Source organism: Amblyomma mixtum, chromosome 10 (genome assembly GCF_055824585.1).
Source record: "Amblyomma mixtum isolate Tamu chromosome 10, ASM5582458v1, whole genome shotgun sequence".
NCBI lineage: Eukaryota > Metazoa > Arthropoda > Arachnida > Ixodida > Ixodidae > Amblyomma > Amblyomma mixtum.
The window spans coordinates 186,048,828-186,071,110 of NC_143021.1; the positions used below are offsets into that span (position 1 = coordinate 186,048,828).

General features: G+C 45.1%; 1 protein-coding gene across 9 annotated transcripts in view; it reads left to right on the forward strand.

Annotated features, from left to right (window-relative positions):
* The window catches only part of LOC149327959 (uncharacterized), an 80,388-nt gene that overhangs the window by 29,284 nt on the left and 28,821 nt on the right, over positions 1 to 22,283 (forward strand). For 7 of the 9 annotated variants that reach the window (XM_089563029.1, XM_089563037.1, XM_089563032.1 and 4 more), the window contains 7 exons: positions 161 to 307; positions 1,660 to 1,799; positions 4,155 to 4,337; positions 11,132 to 11,275; positions 13,200 to 13,319; positions 14,884 to 14,994; positions 20,068 to 20,170. In XM_089563029.1, the coding sequence (XP_089419155.1) occupies positions 4,275 to 4,337; positions 11,132 to 11,275; positions 13,200 to 13,319; positions 14,884 to 14,994; positions 20,068 to 20,170 (541 nt within the window). In that variant the 5' untranslated portion in view covers positions 161 to 307; positions 1,660 to 1,799; positions 4,155 to 4,274. The remainder of the gene's footprint in view (positions 1 to 160; positions 308 to 1,659; positions 1,800 to 4,154; positions 4,338 to 11,131; positions 11,276 to 13,199; positions 13,320 to 14,883; positions 14,995 to 20,067; positions 20,171 to 22,283) is intronic. The other 2 variants (XM_089563036.1, XM_089563035.1) reach the window with 2 other exon arrangements.

A 22,283-nucleotide genomic window follows, 5' to 3' on the forward strand; every position in this document is an offset into this window, starting at 1 on the left:
CATGCGTCGTTTCGGGATGTTAAACCCATAATTTAAATGTGACTGCAATTATAGCCAGCAACGTCGATGCTGCAATAAAAACCTTTTTTTTTTCATTGTTCTTTAATATCGACACACGCGAGCTGGAACCATGCCACTAACGTTCTCTCTTGATGGACAGTGTGACTGTGTGGCGGGCCAACCACAAGTGTGGGAGAAAGATGCGCCTGCTGTGACTGGGCTGTTATAATCACGTGAGCAACGCTAACCTCCGAATCCTGTCCAGCGGCCATTCCCTGCCCACTTAGGCGGGAAAGGCGTCCTGAAGGTGAGGAAGACTGCCAGTAGCTTTGTGCACGCAGTAGAAGCGGCCATAGCTCCGTCGCCCATGCTCCAGCATGTGGAATTTGAGGCACATAGTGCAAGCCTAAACTAATGCAGGATGGGCATTGACATCGCTGAAACTAGTTAGGCATGCTGCTGAAACATAGGCAGTCCATTTATTCAACGCGCAGCAAGCTGTACACCTAGTTCATAACCTTCCTTCTCATCTCGGTAAGTCAGCGAAGTTGTTCGGAAACATAAAGGGAGTCAGAGTTTAGGCTCTTGCACTCGGTGGAATGCTTGTCACAAGCCTTTGTTTCGAGATCTCCACTCCCAAAGCCGACGCTCAGTCCACCTAATCAAACGCATGCACGACGTTTGCGGTTGGCGAGGAACTTCCCCTATCATGACATCCCCTTAATGTTAGGAGTTTGTTGCATTTCTGTTAGTGGAAGCAAAGTATTAAATGGTCACTTTTTCCACTTCCTCAGCAACAAAAAGCTTGTTTTTTGTCATTTAGAATAAGAAACAACCGGGAGAGAAATAAATGTGTTCTATGTTATCCTTGCAATGCTACGACAACGCCACTGCGGAAAGGCATGCGTGCTTCGCTCCGTTCTCCATATTTCTGATGCTAAACAAGCTCTGCGTGAGTCATGCATGAACGGTAGAAAGAGAAGGCACACATGGAGGAATTACTACCTGAGCAAGATACTTACACTGAGGATCTTGAAAAGGAGTTAAATAAAGGCGGTCTCGTAACATAAAATTCCGTGTGTTTGTCAGTATGGCACATACAATTACGAAGTGCTTTCTTAAGAAGTGGTCCGTTGTTTAATCCTAGTGCGTTAAAACTTCCAATTTGTTTTTTACCCATGACTAGTTCTGCCCAGTTGGCCCTCAGTGAGAATTTTTCTGCCCCACTCTACCTACAAAAGGAACCACTTACTTCCCAGTTGGTTCCCAGTTCCACCCATGTGGCACTAGACCTTGAAATGATATGCCCCAGTTGGTAGCAAACTAGACTCATTTAATTCCCACATGGCCAAAACTGGGTTTCAATGTGCAACCAGATGGCTTCCAACAGGAACCAGTTACTCCCATTTAACACCAGTCACTCCCACTTCAATTCGCCTTATTTGGAGCCCTGAAGCTGCACTTCTGTGGATGCTGATGATTAATTACTCCTCCTATATTTCAAATATAGTTCACTTTCGGGACTACCCAAGAGCACAATTACCGTAATGAAAAACCTACAATGTTGTCAGTCTCGCGTAATATGCAATTCGTCTAGCCGTAATGCCCAAGTTACTCGGTGTTGCATTTCTAAGTCTTGGCTTCACTTCTGCCTTCCAGTCTGGTTGTCTTCCTTGGAAGCCAATGCCTGGCTCAATCACTCCAGCTGAAGCAGGCCTTTGCACGCACATCGTCACGTCAGCGGATGCAACTCACTGCGGTGCATCCGCGGCCAGCCACATGCGGCGGCGGTGCAGAAGGTGAGGTTAAGATGCTTCCCTTTGAATCCTCCACGCACTGCATGATGACACGAGTTCTGATAATGCCCGCTGTTTTTGTAGGAGACACAAATGTTATGCAGATGGAATCAAGTGTGTAAACTTTGTTCTCTGCGCACATTGCAGCGCACATATGCGCGCGAAAAATCTCGGCGCACACTCAAACCAAGTCTCCCTTCTCCTTAAATGAATGCTCATAACGACGCGTTAAAGTCTCCTAAAGCAAGCATTCATTTCAAAACACCCACACATCTTCCGAAAGTCCTTCACTACTGACAATTAGACATTCCTTCAACATGACTGCATTAAACACAATGTACTCAATTTCTTGTCCATGATTTTTCTTTGCTACTTCATACTTGTGTCAAAATTGCTTGATGCTGTTTTATTCCATCAACATGGAGGTCCTAACAACGGTTTCATTACTGGCCCCTCTTCGGTAATAAAAACAATAAATGCGAGTTCGATCCTGGCCGTGGCTGTTGCATTTCTATGAAGGCATTTCTATGAAGACAGTCTTGACACGAAAAAAATCGGCAGGCCCAGACAATATACCGAACGCATTTCTGAAACGTTACGCTGAATGGATTTCCAAGTATTTGCTTATTTTATACAAGAAATCAATAGAAAATCCAGAACTCCCAGAAATGTGGAAAATAGCCAAGGTAATTCCAGTACATTCCGGAAGCAAATGCTTCCAACTATCGCCCTATTTCTCTTACATGTACGGCTTGTAAAATCTTAGAACATTTAATTTTGAAGCACATTACAACGCTTGTAGAAAACCACAATTTACTTATTCCCAATCAACATGGCTTCCGAAAAGGTTTGTCCACGACAACGCAATTAGTAGAAACTGTCCACGACCTAGCTATGACAATAGACGAAGGGGGGCAAATAGATATGGTATTCCTTGATTTCTCAAAAGCATTCGACCGGGTATCTCATTCTAAACTTCACTACAAGCTAGTTCACTTTCTTGGAAACGGATCAATAACTAATTGGATAAAAGTCTACTTAACTGATCGACATCAGTTTGTCTGTTTTGAAAACAGCCAGTCGGATTTAGCAGCAGTATTATCTGGCGTGCCACAAAGGTCAGTGTTCGCCCTAATTCTTTGCCTTCTCTTTATTAATGATCTGTGCAAGAATATTGATGCAACAGTACGTATGTTTGCGGATGATTGTGTGATGTACAAAGAAATCAATAGCTCTGCCGACCAAATACTGCTAAACAAATCCCTGCTGTACATACCGGAATGGTGTGACAACTGGCAGATGGCCCTCAACCTTGAGAAAACCGTCTGCATGACCGTCACAAGAAAGAAACAACCATTAAACTTCACTTATGGAATTGAACAGAAGTCCCTTACAAAAGTAGAGCAATTCAAGTATCTTGGTGTGATTATTAGCTCCGATCTACGATGGAACAAGCACGTGACACACATTGCTACAAAGGCACATTCCGCGCTTTATACCACAAGACGTTCCCTTCGACTTGCTTCACCTGAAACAAAACTGTTAGCCTACATTTCACTTGTCCGCTCAGTTATAGAATACGTTATTATTGCCTGGTTGCCCTACACTAAACAATATATTGATAGATTAGAAAGTGTTCAGCGAAAAGCTGTCCGCTTCATTTATAACAAATACAGTCGCCATGACTCTCCCTCACTGCTTTTACAAAAAGCCGGCCTATCTACAATTCACACACGAGCTAGACTGTTGCGGCTTAAGTTCTTGTTCCTCCTCTTGAATAACGACAAAAAACTTGATGAAACTAGATACCTGCTTACGCCTAATACACGTGTCACAAGAAGAAAACATGAAAAACATCTATCTGAATATAGATACCACAGTGATGCATTCAAATTTTCATACTTCCCGCATGTAATCCGTGAGTGGAATATGTTGCCTTCTGAAATTGTAAGCCAGCTCACTTCTGAAGCATTCGTGTCGAAGGTAGCAAACCACTTTCAAAACGGTTAACATTGTCACCATGTGTCATTTACCATGTTTCTTTCTATGAGAGTGAAAAGTTCCTTCCCTGCAGTCTTTTATTGTGTACTTTTTCATGCATATGTGAACCCAATCCTGTTACGGCCTCAAAGAGAGGCCAACAGTATGTAATAAATAAAATAAAATAAAATAAAATAAAGACGAAATTCTAGAAGCCCATGCACTGTGGGATGTGAGTACATGTTAAAGAGCCCCAGGTGCTCAAAATTTCTGGAGCCCTATACTACGATGTCCATCAGAGCCTTAGTTACTTTGGGATGTTAAACCCCCATAAACCATTAACCACATTTTTTTTTAAATACTGATTGTACTTTTCAGGTGGGCATTTCAAAAGGGATTGAGTTGCCACAGGCTGCCAGTCGGCAGCTGTCTTGCAACAGCAGCCGCCTTGTTTTCAATGCCACCAGTACTCTTTGGTCATCATCACATCCCTGAACGATGCCCAGTCGACGAGAGAAGGTGCGGGGGCCACACCTCCTTGCCGAGCCGATGGAGACACCGGTATGTATGGCGTTCTCAAACTCGGCGATGTTTCGGCTACGCAACAAGTGGCAAGAGTTTCAATATGAAACTGGGAGGTACATAATCAGTGGAGAATATCTCAAAATTTCGTGCACAGAGGCTGTTAAACTTTATAGTAACACCGCGTCATTCGTGCAAGCATTTTCCTCCAACGCGTCTCTCTTTAGCCTTAGCAACATTCATCTGATCCATTTTTTTTTCTTAAGCAGGTTCAGCCATCTTTGTTGTCTGCAAAATTCACACATAAGTTTTAAAAATTGACTAGAGATGTTTAGATGCCGTGCAGGAAATCTGCATTAAAGCACAAACTTGACGGCTTGTTCCTCCCGACTGCCTGAACGTGTGCGCCACGTGTTTAGCAGGTGTGTGCCTAGAGTGCAGATCTCGCCCACGAGGAATGCATTGATGAAGCCTTGAAAGTCGCAGCTGCCTCAGAACTGCTAACTTATCAACGACCCATTAATATTCAGAGAGTTAAAATCATTGCGCAATAAACTAACAGCAATGTTAAAAAATCCAAAGACGTACTGTATCAACATGTTCTACAACGACAAAATGTCCTGATCTGTTATAAGCTAGAGAAAGCTGAACACTCTTCTGCATCCTAATATGAAAAAAACTCTCCCCAGTGTTATCGAGCATGCAGGTAAAACATTTTGAGGGGGAGAGCATTGGTGGATACATTTAATTAACTTTTCGTGCTGTTAATTAAATGTATCCACCAATGCTCCCCCCCCCCCAAAAAAAAAATGTTTTACATGCATGCTCGATAATACTGGGGAGAGTTTTTTTCATATTAGGATGTAACGCCTTAGCTGACGATGCTGCTCGATCGGCTCACGACACAACCAACACTGTCCGCATACCACTGAAAAGAGCTGACGCAGCAACGCACCTTCATCTGCTCGCCCGAAACCTGACTGTAACGTCGTAGTCTGCCCCTGGAGGTTGGACACCCCGCTCGCACCAGTTCAACCTCTTGCTTCAACATCATATACGATTCGGCCTTCCCCGCGGTGATAACACACTGTTGTGCCGCCTGTGGCTGGGAGTGGCGTTCACAAACGCCTATTCCCATCTCATCGCAATGGCACATTCTACAGCGTGTGAACAGTGCGGTTGTGATGAAACGATCAGACACCTCCTCTGCTCTGTGACTGCCCTCGTTTAGAGCGAGAGCGCGGTTTCCTAATTGCTACTGTGTACCTCTTGGACTTCCGTCCTTTAACAGAGTCCAACGTTTTGGGGCCTTGGACACAACCTTCCTCACATAGGAAAGTGGTGAAAGCGCTTCTGAGATTTTTAAGGGAGTGCGCGCCCTCTGTCCCCGTGACATAGTGGTCGCTGGACACTTAGGAAACTCCTTTCATTGCTGCTCTTTTTCCTTTTTTTCCCCTTTGCTCCCCTCCCCAAGTGTAGGGTAGCCAACTGGGGATCGCCTGGTTAACCTCCCTCCCTTTCCGTCCTTTTCTTTCTCTCTCTCTTTCCTGCTTAAATGTGGTGAAAGTCTTGAGCCTGCTAGCACATCTGCACCTGACGATACCAGTTTGTACTCTTTTCTTTCTTTGCGCGAGAGACTGTGACGAAGTATTTTCATATAGTAATGTTACTAAAAACGGCAACTGAAAGATTTCAACAGAATTCAGATTGCACGTGTGAAGTATGTACTTAAATTCATCTGCCCTGTCTTAACGCACGTCTACAATCTAATGCCTTCAACTGGTGTATTTCGTGAAAAAATGCATGAAGCCCAAGTGGTGCCTAAATTTAAACAATGCGATAGAAGTAACCTTCACAACTACCGCTCTATTTCAATTTTACCTGTATTCTCATAAGGCATGGAGAAATTGATGCATACAAGGATGACAGCATAACTACATCAAAATAAATATGCAACATGATTTTCAGAATGGCTTCAGGCCGCATCGGTCTGCTGAAACAGCTCTTCTAACTCAAAGAAATAATCATTGAATCTTTTATGAAAAAGACGTTTGTGATAGGTATACAGGGTGTCCCAGCTAACTTGGACCAAGGTTTATAAAAAAAACTAAGCGTTCTTCAGAACTGAAATCGCGTGGTTGTTGTTAGGGTTTATCTAAAGCTACACTACCATTTTTTCGCTCCTCCTATTGATTAATTAGTCGAGATAAAGAAAGTAACTTTTTGAATATAGCTTGAAACGTTCACGCGTTCAGTGCCCTGCACTGAGAAAGAGGGATGAGGGAAAAGGAGAGAAGGGGCGAGCGGCACAGCCACAATTGGTCACTCAAAGACAGTCGCTCTCAGGAAGCAAAACAGTGCCTTGTAGGCCTTGAGGGCAGTCGAATGCTGTGGCCGCGGTCTCAGGATCTTATCCACCGCTGAATGCCGAGGATCAAGGCGGTCCATGGCCAACCCCGCGTACGTCTTTCGGTCACCAAAGCAGGGCAATCGCATAGGAGATGTTCAATTGTCTCCTCGCAGCCACAACTTCACAAGCAGGGCTATCAGTCATCCCAACCCGGAACGTGTACTGCTTTGTAAATGCAACACCGAACCATAGACGAAAAAGCAATAATGCTTCGCGACGTGGTGTACTGCGGAGACAACGGGAACGGGTCACTAACAAGACACACAATTAAGAATAACGGGATAAACTTAGGAAGCGGAAAAGCAAGCGGCCTAGATTTTTTTAAAATGCTGCCAAGGTTCTCTGAATGTGACCTCTTCAAGTTGTAAGCGTTCTTGATGTAATCTCTTTAACAACCTCGGAAATTTGTTTTGTAGTGTCTGCAAACCACACGTTGTTTTCGAAGTGCTCACTTTCTAGGGCTCAGTGTAATGTGTCTGGCGGGCAGTAGTGCTTTCCTGTAAGTTGGATAAACGGTTTTGAAAGGCAACACTTATTTTTTTTTAAGTGCTTCGCATAAAATGTAGTTGAACATTGTGATTACCCGGGTAACATTGTATTTTCAAAAAGGTGCGGTGTACAAGTGAAAATGGGCAAACATTCAAGTACACTAAATAAACTTTTCTGCAACCTGTGAAGTCTTTGCAAGGTTCGATGAACTGTGGTAGACCAGAATAAATGATAGCAGTACAGTCTCGAGGCAAACATTGAATTATAAATTCGCATCTTAATTATCGTAGAAGTATATGACAATTTCGATGTATTAACCCCATTACTTGTGGGAGCTTAATTTCTAGGTTTAACTCATAGGAATAATTTGACATAATTTCTTAAAAAATCAAGCCTAGGGTCTTAATACTGGAAGTAATTTCAATAGTGCTCCATTTAATGAGATAGATTTGCTGATTCGTAAACGTCTGTTTTTAGTTCCAGATAATGCAGCTTTTGTTTTGTTCGCATTAATCAGGAGATGATTTCTGCTCGTAAATTCGTATAGTTTTGCTAATCTTTATTTAAATTAGCGTCTTCGACAAGGTTATATTAAATGTCCGCACACTAAAATGCATATGATGATGATGCACTCGTGTGGTCTCTGTCCAGGGCTCTCCAGTAGTTCTTACACTCTAAAGAGTAAATGCGAATTGAGATGTTCTACAGCGCACTCCCTATTACAAAATAAGTACGCCAGAGAACAGCTTGCTCCCTTTGTACATTCAGTTAGGCGTATTCGTGTTTAGAGTGTAGGCCCACTTTCAGCTTTACTGCTTAATCTCCAGGAGTGTACAGCAGAAGGATTCCTCGTGCAGTAAATGCTCATGGTGATGATCTTAAACTGATGTCCTCATTTCCCATGCCTTAAGCTGCCCACGTTCAGGTTGGCCCTTTCGAACTTGTGCAAACCGATATTAGGGCGCGAAAAACGATACGGAGGCAGTTTGCGGCCTAGCATGAATCGGTAGAAGCCTGTGGAGAAATCCGCTTCGTGACATCGAAAAAGTGAACGCAACCGCACACAACGAAGACGAAAACCGATCACAAGTGCGGTTTCCCGCGTGAGGCCTGGGAGAATCACTTCGGTCTGAAATTCTAGGGAAATTTTTCTGGCATTTTTATATCTTAGAGTAAACAGCATTGGGCACTATTAATTGTGAGCTCGACAGTGTACAGCTATTTCAAGACGTTCAGCCCAGGAAGAGGTGTAGGTGAGGCTATATGGAAATGCTGATGAACTAAGTCGGGTACCGCGATAACTGGTGCTGTGATACGCTATGTATCAGAAACCGTTCGTCGGCACGGTGATGTTCACAATGCGCTTCGAATCCATAAGCTGCTTATCACCATTTTTTTTCCTGAAATTGTTCTTTGTTCTTTTGAAATACTTGTTTTCCGCTTAGTTTTTGCCGACAAAAGAAAATATCAGGGCGTTGCTTAAGAAAGCTTCTAACTCCAAAAGCCTATTATTAAAATTTGTGGAATGACTTAGGTGAAACAATCTGTGCAGATGTTCAACGGTAGGCTTGTAGAGACTGTATAGAGAGCATTTTCGCGAATAATGCGAACTCAGTGGCGATGAGCTGGCTTGACGTTGAAGCCATCGCTACCAGGAATTCGCGAAAGCGGCCTAGTTCACTTGTTTTACCACCAAGAATACCCGGTGGCAGCAAAGGCTCTATGTAAGAACGTGACCACTCGGCTTTCGTGCCACGCAAACGTGTATATGGACGCACTGGCGTGTAGCTCTGCAGGCTTAGGTGGGGAAACTTTTGCGAAAGTCACATTTGGACTTTGCAGTTCGTTTTGACAAATATAGTTCTGAACAATAGAAAGCTCTATTAAAGTTCAGGTTCTTTTCGCGGATCACTACTTCAGGGTGCGCGTCGATTCAGTGTTGGACGTGAAGCAGACAGCCAGAAGATGGACGAGCGATGGGACACGGACGAAAACAATATAGAAAGAAATATACAAAGAAGAACCAGACGCTTTGGACAGAGCTTACTAAGCTGACTGACTGAATAAGTGGCCTTCGATCTCAATGCCTGCTCTTCATTGTTTCTCGAAAGCCGGGACGTCTCCACTTCCTTCGACGAAGCCTGACCGAGAACCAGATAACAGCACGCAACAAGCTCTTAAGTCAATTTATCCGAAACTTTTCGAAGCGGGTGGTTGTGCCTAGAAAGAGAGCAGTCGCCGCAGTACTACTTGATAGCAGCGTCTCCCTCCCGCTCTTTCTTCGAGAGGGCCGCGCGCGCCCTGCTTCCCCAAGTTAGCGGGGAGAGAAAGACCTGGGCCCTGCTCTGAGATGCGCCTATGGCTGCGCGTGGTTTGCAGAGCATTAAATTCGTCACCAAATTTACTATCAGTGACTCCAAGACCGCAATAAAGAATTTCTAGAAATCTCGTACCTCTACCGTCACCCTCCACATCCTACAATCTATCACGCACACTCCTCCTTCTCAGGGAATGGGCGGCCCACTCACACGCCCGAAGCGTTATTTATCCCTGCGGGGCCGAGCCCCTATCCCCACCATGGAGCGAGGTTAGCGAAAGACTGGTTGACCCCTTATCAGGACATCACCCTAAATTACCGACTTCGAGAGGTCCCTACACCGCGCGAAATCTCCTAGCGCCAGGTTCAAACCAACGCCTTCCCGAATCGTACAGTTCTCTCCTATATCCACCCTACCCTCTCCTCTCCCAACTGCACATTCTGTTGTGGCCACGCTACTCTATCCCACATCATGTAGACCTGCCCTATTAATCACTACCGAGGAGCAGCGAGAGACCGGGCTGCGCAGCTCGGAGATGGGCCTTCAGGTTGGACTCGTCCAACGGGCTGACTGGGTCGCCTTTGCGCATAAGCTCTTACCCACCCGGCGGCGTGGCTGACCTGCTGCGTTATAAGGAACTCCGGCCTTTCCACTCAGCTAAGAGTTTAATGTCTGCCAGTGTTTGTTCTCCTTCGGCGCATGCCCCGCGAAGTGTAATGGTCATACAGATGCTATTAAATTTTAATCTCCTGAAAAGAAAGCGATCAGAACTGTAGGTTATTCAGAAATTGGCGCCCAAATGTACTCAGAATTTTGGTCATTTCCATAGGCGCACATTGTTTAAACGTAGAATGATTCTGGAACAAACGATGGACGAGACATTGAGACGTGGCTGCGTTTAAGTTATACGGGGGTAAGCTATACAATCTAACCCGTGAGAAAAAACCTCGTCCGTTGTCTGTACGATCTGTTGTACCAAAATATACGACTTTTTCTAGTGAATCCGCAGAGGCTATAACGCCTAGGGGCGCTGCCAGTAGCGTCGCAAATTCCCGATAACGGCACTCTATTTCCTTTCTGTGAAAATTTTTTTCGCGTCAATTATTTTTTGCTGGCCACTTTTTTGTTTTGGTTTCTTCCAGTCCCTTGCTCATTTATCGCGAGCCCTTTTCTTTTTCATTGTAAAGATTATAAAGTGGTTATTTCGGCCATTGTTCGTATTACAGAATGCGTTGATCTTGATAAGTGTTTGAAGTGTTCATCGATAATTTCTTTATCTGTTTCCCTCTCAATTATAACCAATGTCTTTTCTTGTATTGGGTTTAATGACGCATAAACAGCTAAGGCTATTATGCTCCAAGCTCATATTACCTATGTATGCGTGTGTAAGCTAAACAAGTAAGTATGGGCATCAGTGTTGGTTGTTTTGTTAGGGCATTGTCATGAGGTCAAGGTTAAAGCGCTCGGCGTTTTCGAAGAAATGGCCTTCTTGGCCAGTGTACATTTGTTCCTCCCTTCTGGAAGCATTCAATGGTGTCTCGTGTACAGCGTCGCCGTTAAGCTGGATCACACTCCGAGTTTTTCTCTACTAAACCCATGCTTCTCTCAAAATGCAGGCAAGCCGAGGCCGGCTTGTGCCAAGCTCTCCCGCTGATCCCCGTGGGCCTCTCGTCGAGCTCATTTCGCGGCCCGTCGAACGAATGGCGGAGGCAAACCGGGTTCCATCTAATTCCACCACAGTGGAAAAAGGGCGGAGTGAGGTAAGTCAGATGATTCCAGTATCGGGCTACGCAGCTTAAGCGTCAGCCTTACTTGCCCCATTGTGAGAAAACCTGCCTTCTTGTGTGTGCATGTGTGTGTGTGATAACACTCGATGATGCGCTTAAAACAAGGTGATTAAATTTATGATCGGTCACGCGAGGTTGCTGGGAAAGAGTTACCAAGATCGCACAAGTCCCACGGGCGGCAGCACCTTCAATCTGAAGGCAGTGACGCTGCGCTTGACCGCTGCTCCACTGCGCCATGAGGGCTCTTAGGAATCTGTACTCTCATATACGGGCATTAACCCATCAGCTATCACGCCATGCCCTTAAGGTGGAGCGCGGACCGCAGTACGGTGCCGACGGCCTTCACAAGTTTAGGGCGCCACCAGGACGGCTGCGGCGGCTGCGTAGAGCAATGCTGAGGCAGAATTGCCGGCTGCGTGGCATCGGGTTACATCACGTCGAAGCGCGCGGGGCGACCGCGTTCATAAATTGACCGGGAAGGCTTGGGCCTTCTCACACGTAAGCAGCCTTAAGTGTGCCTGTCGGGTTTTTATGGCTGTTTACCAGCGCCCTGCTTCGAGATCTTCGTACTACGGCGTTACGCTAATGGAAATGGCGGCTGTTATTTTTTGATTTTTTGGGGGGGTTTTAGAAATAAGTAAAAAATTTAGGCAAAAAACGCTATAATGTTTTAGACCGCAATATCCTCAAAGCAGAAGTGAACACAATATTCACACAGAACATTGTAGTTGTGTAGGAAAAAGGCCCAAAACGACAGAAATTAAAACAAACACGTCCTTGAAATGAGAACCTGGTTATTCAGTGAAAATTGTTCGAAAAGAAAGGAAAAGCTTTATTGTGGATAAACACGGAACAGACAATAATTATTTAATGAGAGTGACAAACTACGGAAGCACCAATAATTTTCCTGATGGCAAAGTTGTTCGCAGAGTTATTATGTCCAAGACTGCCGAGGATAATAACATTGTCACGGAATGGAAGACCACCAAGTTGGCACTGGCGCGGCACGGACGCTCGCGCCAGGGCCGCCGATATTAAATCATTCTTTCGCCATATGTCGTGTAGCCCTGTCTTCCTCCGCTTGCCGTCACGTAACAATATGTGTTGAAAGGAGATGTTTGCCTGCGAAGGTGGTGGAGCCTTTTGGTTGGTAATAGTGATGGCTGAATATGGTCGTCACAAATAATGAAACCTACAATTATATGAGTGATAAAAAATATTTTGTGCTGAATTACTTTTGTGTTGCTCGATATCTGAATATGTTATTTTTGTTTTTCCCTGCCGAAGAGTGATGGTGGAGATGAAGATAATGACCTGAACAGTGTCCTAATTTGTTCGAGCAGCTTAGTGAGCGTTTTGGTGAATGAGTCCGAACAATGAAGGCACACTTATCCTAAGCATCATCTCACTCATCTGTTATTTGCTAAAAGCTTGAAAGGCCAGACTATGTTTAATCTCACGTGTTACTGGGCCTGCTTTACGACGAGACGAAGCACAGACAAATAAATGCATAAACGGTATGATCAACTCAAAAGCTTCCGGATACTGTGCGGACACAATTTTCTGGAGCCAGTTCAATTTCCAGCTCGAAAGCGTATGTGAGCCGCTGACGACGACGCTCCATATAGCGCTGCATCCAAATAAGAGCACGTTATCTCAGCGTTCTTTTTCAATTGGCTGTGTCTGTGTGTGGAGTCTTCACGCTCTGCGCAGCTCTTCATATGCAGGAAGTCGGTACACTGAACAGGAGGTATGCGTGTTGCCGCTTTGCCAACCATTAGAGCGCCCCTCGGAGATGCGCTTTTTCACCGGCTCTAGACTTCACTTCTTCCCGTACCCCGAGACGTGACTTCATGAGCGCGCTTATCGACACATTTGCTTTGGTGTGCCGTTACAGGTGCAGAGGAAGATCATAACCCGAATGCAGACACCGTCTCCCACACATCGCTCAGTGGGAGGTGCCATTGTGCGGCCTGTGCAAAGGAGCATCAGCCTTTCCGTGCTGCAGACCGGCAAGGTGGGCGGTGCTGCATGTCCGCGTACGTCGTTCGCGACTTCGACTAGTCTTCGCTTTGGAAGAACCGGGACGAACAGTATAGTTAAACCTGGATATAACCACTCTTTTATTTACCACAAACGACGTTCTCTGCAAGTGGCATGTACGATCGAAGCAGTTTTACAGAAGTCGACTGAACAATTCGTCCGACCACCAACTAACAGGGCAAAGCGAGGGAGTATTTTCATGCTAGTGGTGTCCAGGGCGCCAGTAACGAAGTAACTGCAGAAGATACGTTTCATTGTGTGCTGCAGTCAATTGAATACCGCTGGGATTTTGCCGTGCCACGCACGTTTGCGTTTTTGTTTATGCTCGCTGTGACATTAAATGTAACTCTACAGACCCGCTGCTAGTAACGTGTGCTCCAACCAAACGACGGAACTGCGAAACCTCCACTGTTTAATATACGTAGGTGACGTGCGTACTAGCTTTATGCATTGACATTCGGCGTCAGTCAGTTGAAGTTGAAGCTGTAGGGAGAAAAAAAATGCTGTATGGATTGTCTGAATCACAAGGGGGCATAGGTCCTCCTGGGGGCATTGCTCCTCCTTTGGGTCGTCCGTAAGGCACTGCATACCTTTATTAGGAAAGGCGAGGTCTTGTAAACTTGTCCACATGGCTGTACTTGAATCTCCTTGTCGTTCGATTTTATAGAGTCTCAATCTGAGCTATTTAAGCAGCGTTTGCTTAGGGCCTACTTGGTTCATGATTTCACCGCGGAATACTTATTAGCGCAGCACTTAAGGGAACAAGATAGGCGTCGAAATTCCCAACTGTTTAGAAACAAGGCGCGTACATATATACAATAATGCAGTCATTCGTTATATAATAACCTTCACAATCTTACGTCTATATCGCCAAGAAATATTGTTTTCGTTTCACGCACACTAAGGTGTCGCTGATGCACACATCATCAACCTTTTTAGCTGATAAAAAAATGCTTCCAGTTATCGCTTGTTCCCTTTATGTGCTGCGCTAAAACATATTCAGGCTTAAGAATTCCAGCTCTTTCCATTTTGTAATTTTCCTTGGGCAGAGGCGTGTGCGGATGTGAGCGGGTAGATAAGTGTTGTTTGCGTAGTTGTGCATCTGTAATCAGTGCATGTTGAAAGGGCACGATGCTTTGTAATACCAAATATCTGCATGAGCATACGTGCCTGAAATGTTATTTATCAACAGTGTGCTGTAAGTTTCTCTCGCAGTGATTACCTAAGTATGCTTCTTTAGGCGTGCGAGTCTGTACACAAATGTTCAAAATATGGTAGTGACTGTTTATTTCCATCAAGCGAAGCGCAGTCATACTGCAGCAAAGGAAATGTATATAGCTGCCACGTTTTTTTATGTGTAGCATTTGCGCATTCAATTTCTAAGTGGGCAAAGATTTCGAGACGAACGACCCGGTCGGAAATTTCGTCACCTGTTCCTCATTCCTGGAAGAGTGCAACTGTGCGGCATTTGTACCTATCCGCCCATTAATCGGATCCCCCATTGAGTTGGCATTTGTGAAAATCATTCTTCACTCCAGGCGGTGGCGAACCAACCTCGGCAGCTGCCCAGCCCCGCAGTCGTCGGCCGACAACCACTTGGGCCAGGCCCTGCGAGAGACGGGGGCCGCATCAGGCAGCACACGAGAAGGGTGAGCCCTTTCACCGCACCACACGGAGGTAGAGCACCAGCCGAATAACCAACGATCGCAGTGTCGTGCTACATGTATTTCTCTTCCTCATTATTCCTCTCTCTTTTAGCAGTGCCCTGCTTTGCGGCCTTCATGCTATGGCACTTCCCTGTCGGAATGGCAGCAATTATTAGTGCGATAGCATTTATAGTGGGCATTCCCGGCGTTTAGCATTATCAAATGCCTTTTAAAGTTTATGTATACAGGGTGTCCCAGCTAAATTGGACCAAGGTTCGTAAAAAAGCTAAGATTTCTTCAGAACTGAAATCACGTGGATGTTGTTGGGGTTTATGTAAAGTTACAGTACCATTTTTTTCGCTCCTTCTGTTTGAATAATTAGTCGAGCTAAATAACTTTTTAAATCTAGCTTGAATCGTTCAGACGTCAATAGGAAAGTTGTGGAGCTCCACAAATATTGTCGAACCCAGGCACCACTTCCAACGAGATAGACTTCACGTTGCATTTTTTCTTCGGGAATGACGAAAGCCCGCGGATTTAAAAAATATACCACGTGACAGCGCACTCCCTGCGCCGGATGTGCCGGGATTACAGCGCTCTCATCCTTGCTTTCTAATGGTGTCTTCGACTGGTCGCTCCCACGATCCGGTTCGAATTTGGCAAAGTGAGAGCCGCTCCAGCTCCGAGCGCATAGCGAGACCAGTCAAGCCGAATGGTCAGCAAGCTTTCAGAGCGAAAGGGCAGGAAGCAGAAAAAGGACGTAACTTCCGTAATGGCGTACCCAACGTAATGATTCGTCTTTTTTTCGACATTTCGCCTCACAGAGCCACACAGCAGGGACGTTTTAAATGCGTCTAATACCTAAGCGCCTAAACTTGCTTGAACGGATGCGTAAAAACCGACGCGTTAGGCCTCGCCAGACCGGTCGTGGTGTGCCCTGGCTACCCTGGCTTCGCATCCGTCTCCGCCATGGAGGAAGGATGGTCTCCGCGAAACTAGCGAAACGGCGGAAGTGGCTCTGTCACGTGAACATATCTCGGGGCCGCTCCGACTTTTTTCTCGGAGCGCCTCAGAGCGCTCTGAGCTGGAGGCGGGTGCTCTGAAAGAACCAGCCGAATGTAGTCAGAGCGCTTGATTTTGACCAGCCGAACGTGCGGCTGCATCTCAGAGCGCTCTAGAGCGATCTGAAACGACCAGTCGAAGACACCATAAAAAACACTCGCTTCGCACGTTTCGTGCTGACCAAGACAGGGCTTCGCGTTGTGCATGATTCCAAGATAAGCGCCAGAGGGTTCGGGCGGCAATAGAAAAAAAGCGCGGCTCCTGTTTTTCAGCGTAATTCACACGACGTTATCAGGCTTGTTATATACATCTTTCCTTGTTGGGATCTTGCTCCCAAATTCAAACTTATGACTTTGCTATCGTTCCTCCGCATGCATTCTGCTAATCTGAGAGTGCATTTATCGCCGCAGAAACGGTAGCCGTGCTTTCTTTCAACTGCCGCCCGTACCCACTGGCGCTTATTTTGGAACCAAACACAACGCGAAGCTCTGTCTTGGGCGGCACGAAAGGCGCGAAGCGAGTGATGTTTTTCGCAAAGCACGGATGAGAGCGCTGTAATCGCGGCGCATCCGGGCGCACGGAGCGCGCTGTAACGTGGCATTTTTTTTTAACTCCGCGGCTTCGTTTTCCCCAATAAAAACGGCCACGCTAAGTGTATCTCTTTGCAAGTGCCTGGGTCGGACAGTAATTGTGGAGCTCCACAACTTTCCTTTTGACTCCTGAACGTTTCAAGCTATATTTAGAAAGTTAATTTATATCGAGTAATTATTCAAATAGAACGCGCGAAAAAAATGGTACTGTACAACAACATCCCTAACAACATCCACGTGATTTTAGTTCTGAAGAACGCTGTTTTTTTTATAAATCTTGGTCCAAGGCAGCTGGGACACGCTGTACACATAAGGCATTTGATTCAGTCAATCACAATATTCTCCTTTCCAAGATTCACACTGACAGTTTCCGTGGGAGTACGCAAGCCTTGCTGAAATTATATTTCCAATATATAAAGCAATATGCAGAACTAAATAATGTGAAGTCATCTACACCTCACATTAACTCCGGGGTACCACAGGGGAGCTTTGTAGTACCGCTTATATTTTCCATTTACATAAACGACGTAATCCGCTACACAATCAATGTGCAGTTTGTATCACATCTGTTTTGAATACAGGTAGTTGTGAATGTGGCATCGAACTTTGTGCAAATAAAGTGTTGGCCGACATTCACACACGAGTTGATGCAAATCATCTTGGGATAAATCCAAATAAAACAAAGATTGTGCTATACTTGGCGAAAGGAAAACACATTTCTGAGCCACTTGATATACAGTTAATATACAGTTAGGCCCCAATATATTGCAAAGAGTTGATTCTGTAAAGGTCCTTGGTGTCAACTTTCAGTGCCCTTAGGATGGAGTAAGCACATTGAACATCTTTGTTCTAAAGTTAGCTCTCCTTGCTCAGAAAGAATTCATACTAAAACATTTTGAATCCAAAAACATGGTACTTGGTTTATTTTTAGATTTTTCAAAGGCGTTTGACCTTGTTAATCACTCTGTGCTGCTTAAAAAATTAGACCACTACGGTATTAGAGGCATAGCCCATATGCTGATTTCCTCATACTTGCGACATAGATCTCAGTTTGTTAGTATTGCCGGTGAATGCTCCCAGTTGAAAGCGGTAGCTTCTGGCGTTCCGCAAGGGAGCATTTTGGGTCCGTTTCTTTTTGTTCTTTATATTAATGATATTGTTCGCATCGATAGCACTGCTAAGTACATAATTTATGCAGATGACACTACTCTGTTTTTTTCGGGTACTTCAACGGCTGATCTCACAAATCGAGCTAATAAAACCTTAAAAGAAATAAATACTTGGACTGCTGATAATCACTTAAGAATTAACGTTAGTAAAACTGCAGCCGTCATGTTCCACCCACGTCACAAACACTTTGAACTTCCTCTAATTGAATTAAACAATACCAGAATAGAATTTGTGCAGTCTGTGAAAACTCTGGGCGTTTACTTTGCAGCAGATATGTCGTGGAATGACCATATTAATTACGTCGTTCAGAAACTTTCCAGAACAGTTGGTATCATGCGCCGCCATTGCTTTAATTTTCCTACGTCAGTCAACATGTTACTTTATCACTCTTTGTTCTCTTCCATAGCCAGCTACGGATGTATGGTGTGGGCAACAACAACAGCTGAAAATATTAACAAACTCACTGTCTTACAAAAACGTATTATACGCATTGCATGTAAAGTGCCGTATTTCTTCCACACTGCGAGCCTTTTCCACCGACACAACGTTATTCCAATGAAATCCATGTATAACTATAGGCTGTGCTATAAATATAAACTCGCCATAATGAAAAATGATGACTTCTTACTTACACTTGCTAGGTTAGAGCAAAGCAGAACTGTGTATGATACCCGCGCAGCAGAGCCTTGGAATGTTAAGAAATGCCGTACAAACTATGGCAAACAAATGTTGCAGCATACCTTACCGACACTTCTGAACCAGTTGTACTGCCACAAGAATCTTGATGTCTCCAATATTTCTCTGAAAGAATTGCCCCAAATATTCGTGTAGTTCTTTTTTTTCTTGCTATTACCATTTTGAGTGCACCTGTCAGTTCTGCTGTCCTTTATTTTCTCCTCCCTGTGTTTGCCTTTATAGTCTCTTTGACCTAATATAGTTTTTTTCTTTTACAAGCAGAATGTACTACTTACTGAACGTACATGTGTCATTCTATGTACAGAACATACGAGTTTTTTCTTACTATTTGTTTGATGTCCTATTCCGCTGCCGTCAATGCTGCACTGTAAGAGGAAGCCAGGACCTCTCAAGCTGTCTATACAGCTTTTTCCCTGGCTGTCCTCGCAACACCTAGTTGCGGAAATAAACCTTCAAAACTTAAAGTAGTGTACGGGTCTTATGCAGAATCAAAAGCATACTTCCCGAAAAATTCAAAATCATGCTGTACAATTCCCTAGTTTTGTCTTGACCCCCATATTGTTACCTGGTTTGGGGCACTACTGGTGACACGAATTGGTCTAATCTGCACTTACTCAAGAAAAAAGCTTTGAGATGTTTAGCAAATAGTCCTGACCTTTATACTTCCAATGATCTTTTTTTGCTATATATGATATTTCTCCCAATTTTAAAATCTATAGATACATGTTGCTGGCATCCTTCAAGTCCTCGGTTAAAACCAGCGATAACATCTTAGAGGCTGAAAAAGAATGAATATTGTCGCCAGACCCGTCATGGTGAAACGTGGAATGTGCCCATGCCACGAGAAAACTACTGGAAGGAATCATTATTATACAAGCTTCCCTCGTCTTAAATCGGTTGCTGCAAGAGTTGTTTGATCCTTTTTGTAATCGGAATTCCATGATTAATTTTTTTTGACATCTTTACCTATGTGAAGTGTGTAGTAGATTTTAGTCGCTCCCACATAATTGTTTTCAGTGACAACTGTTTGTACATGCCCAGTCACTTTCATTTTGAATGCCTGCTGCGTCCTCAATAATTGCTTACAATCTTGGCAATACTTTTGTGTTCCCTTTCTTTTTTTTCCTGTGAAATATTTGTGCCAAAACCATATCTGTATGAATGCCAATTTATAAGGGGGCAGGACTTGTGTCAAGCCGTTGCCACAGCTTTTTGTCCTGTGTCGTCCTCTGAAAAAAAGAAATAAAAGAATTTAAAAAGAAACTTAAAAAATTCCTCACACTATCTAATGCTTTGGATTCCCTGCCTTGTCTGCGCTTTCGCTGCCGCACACCACTGGTCACTTTATCGGCGCATTGTGTGATAAGTCAATTTAGCATCGTGAATTTTCTCAGAACACGCGTGCGATAGCCGTATTTTCTGTACTTACTGCCTTTTTTTTGTTTCCTGAACACTGTGGGCACATCTACAGTGCTGCGAGGAACCGCGTCTCAGTGTGCCGTTGTGTCAGTGCGTTCCTGCAGCGCCATGCCTGATATTCATCATTCCTTCTCTGCAGGTGTCACCAGCCGCTATTCGAGGCCCTTTAGAAAGCCACCGTCACGTCACGCGCAGGCACAACCAGCTGTCGCACTGGGCTCTGCAGTGTGCATACATAGCCCGTGAGTAGTGCGCCAGGCGCACTATAGCCTTTGATCAACTGCACGATTAGAGCTATCCTGCGATGAGTTTCATCACGCAGCTTCTTTCACCTCCAGTAGAACCTCCGCACCTGTCCTGCCCCCGCCTTCTGGGGTGCTTCCCGCCTACTACTTCCTTGAATACACTTCTGCAATCTACCTTCACTCTCCAGAGATGCCATACAACAACCACTGTCCCTACTCAACCCTCCAAAAGCCCCACCCAACATTAATCCACCTACTTACACCTTCCACAAGATCTTCACCAGTTAGAAACTCATGCCGCAAAGGGAGAAAGAAGCACATGATGGTAAAATGAAGTTCAAAGACTCAGTGGGAAATCCAGCTGCCCATCGTGGAGCACCGCCTGCAAGCCAACTCCGCATCCTGCCTTCACCCACCTCCACCAATACCCGTACGCCATCTACCAGCATCATTCACCCTCGAGCAAATTTTGCTCGTTCGTGCAGCCACGCCTTTGAATAAGGAATTATTTACCGTAAAAACACCAACGTAGGCATACAGGGCAACAGCTGTTGCGCCTTTCATTCATTTGATTTCACGACTGTCCTGTCGAGTTTCTCTACGTCGAACCCGAGACAGAGTCTAGAAGCGCCGCTCTACGCAGCTTTGAAGTGGGACATTTTAAAGCCCTTGCAAACACCGCTGCATATGGCTGACTAGATACATTGAATAACGCCATCTGCTGATACATATAGATACATTGATACTGTGACAGCTTATAAGTATTATTAAATAGTGCTGTATTTGTGAATGCATTCATTATGATTAAAGTTCGGCGCAGTACCATCAAGTTTTGCTCTAACAATGACCTTTTCTGTAGCTGAGCGCAACTTTCCAGAAAATGTCGATGCACGGTAATTTTTCATTTTCCCTCCATCCAAATTCAGCAGTGGCTGCAGCGGTCGTAATTGAGCTCTAGAACTCAAGCTGAGCATCAGAATGGCACAGGCCCTGAGCAATTGAGACCCTTTGTATATTCTGTGTGAATTCTGAGTGGATTCTGTGCGTACATTCTTTGTGAAATACTGCAAATAATTATCTGAGCACCATAACCAAGTTTTCTTTCCATCACCCATCGGCTACCTCACGTCTGTCGAGGTACGCATTATCGTCTTAATTGCGAGGCCATCCACTGACCTCCCTGTGCATGTTTTTTACAGCCTTCATTATCACACGAAGACTATCACACGCAAGTGCATACGCTGACTGCCTTCCGAAGTGCCCCACCGTTTGACGTAGTTTGTTCTTGGCAACATGGTCACTCACGTTGGCCAGTTTAGCATCGGCCTCTTTAACTCCTCGAGGCCACAAGCATACGGGGAAATTTCATGTGCCTCGTGACATCAGCAACAGTGGAGCCATGCAGTTGGCTGCAAGTATTGGCACTGCGTGCACTGCACGAATTGCCTGCATTGCCATTTGGATATATTTCATCAGGATTTTTGTGTGCTGCCGGTCATGACTGCGTGCACCTATTCTAACTGTACGTGAGAGAGTACGTGCTCTTTGTACGCGTTCGTTAGTTTCTTTCACAGAGAAGGAACTCCGGTAAAACTTGACTGATTTAATTGGCCGAACGGTAAAACAAGAAAACTTTACAGAACAGATTGGAAGCACGGCCTTTCCATTGAGCGTCTCGCAAACCACTGTCTTTTGATGCCGGGCCGAGTCCTCCTTTCTTTCTCCCTCTTCTGCCGCCGCTCCCGCCTCTCCGGCATTGGACAGTCAGAGTTCCCGGAAAACGGCGACAGGCAACCGCGCTGCCCCACCTCACAGCCCGCCGCCCGGTTCAGGGATGGTCGCGGGGGGACGGCCGCGGGAACCCCTTTCAGGTGCCTGCCGCTTGTGCGGCTCGCGCGGACACACTCACAGACGCACACACGCGCGCACACAGATGCACAAGAGTCCCTGGCCGAGGAAATTGCGTGTCGAAAGGCGCCGCATTTTGTCTCCCTTTTCGTCCCCGATACACTCCCCCCGAAATGACGAAGTCATTTGCTAACCTGGGTGTTCCAGAGGGTATATTAATTGAATAGGTGAAGTGCGTTTCCAGATTCAGCGCAGAGGCTCA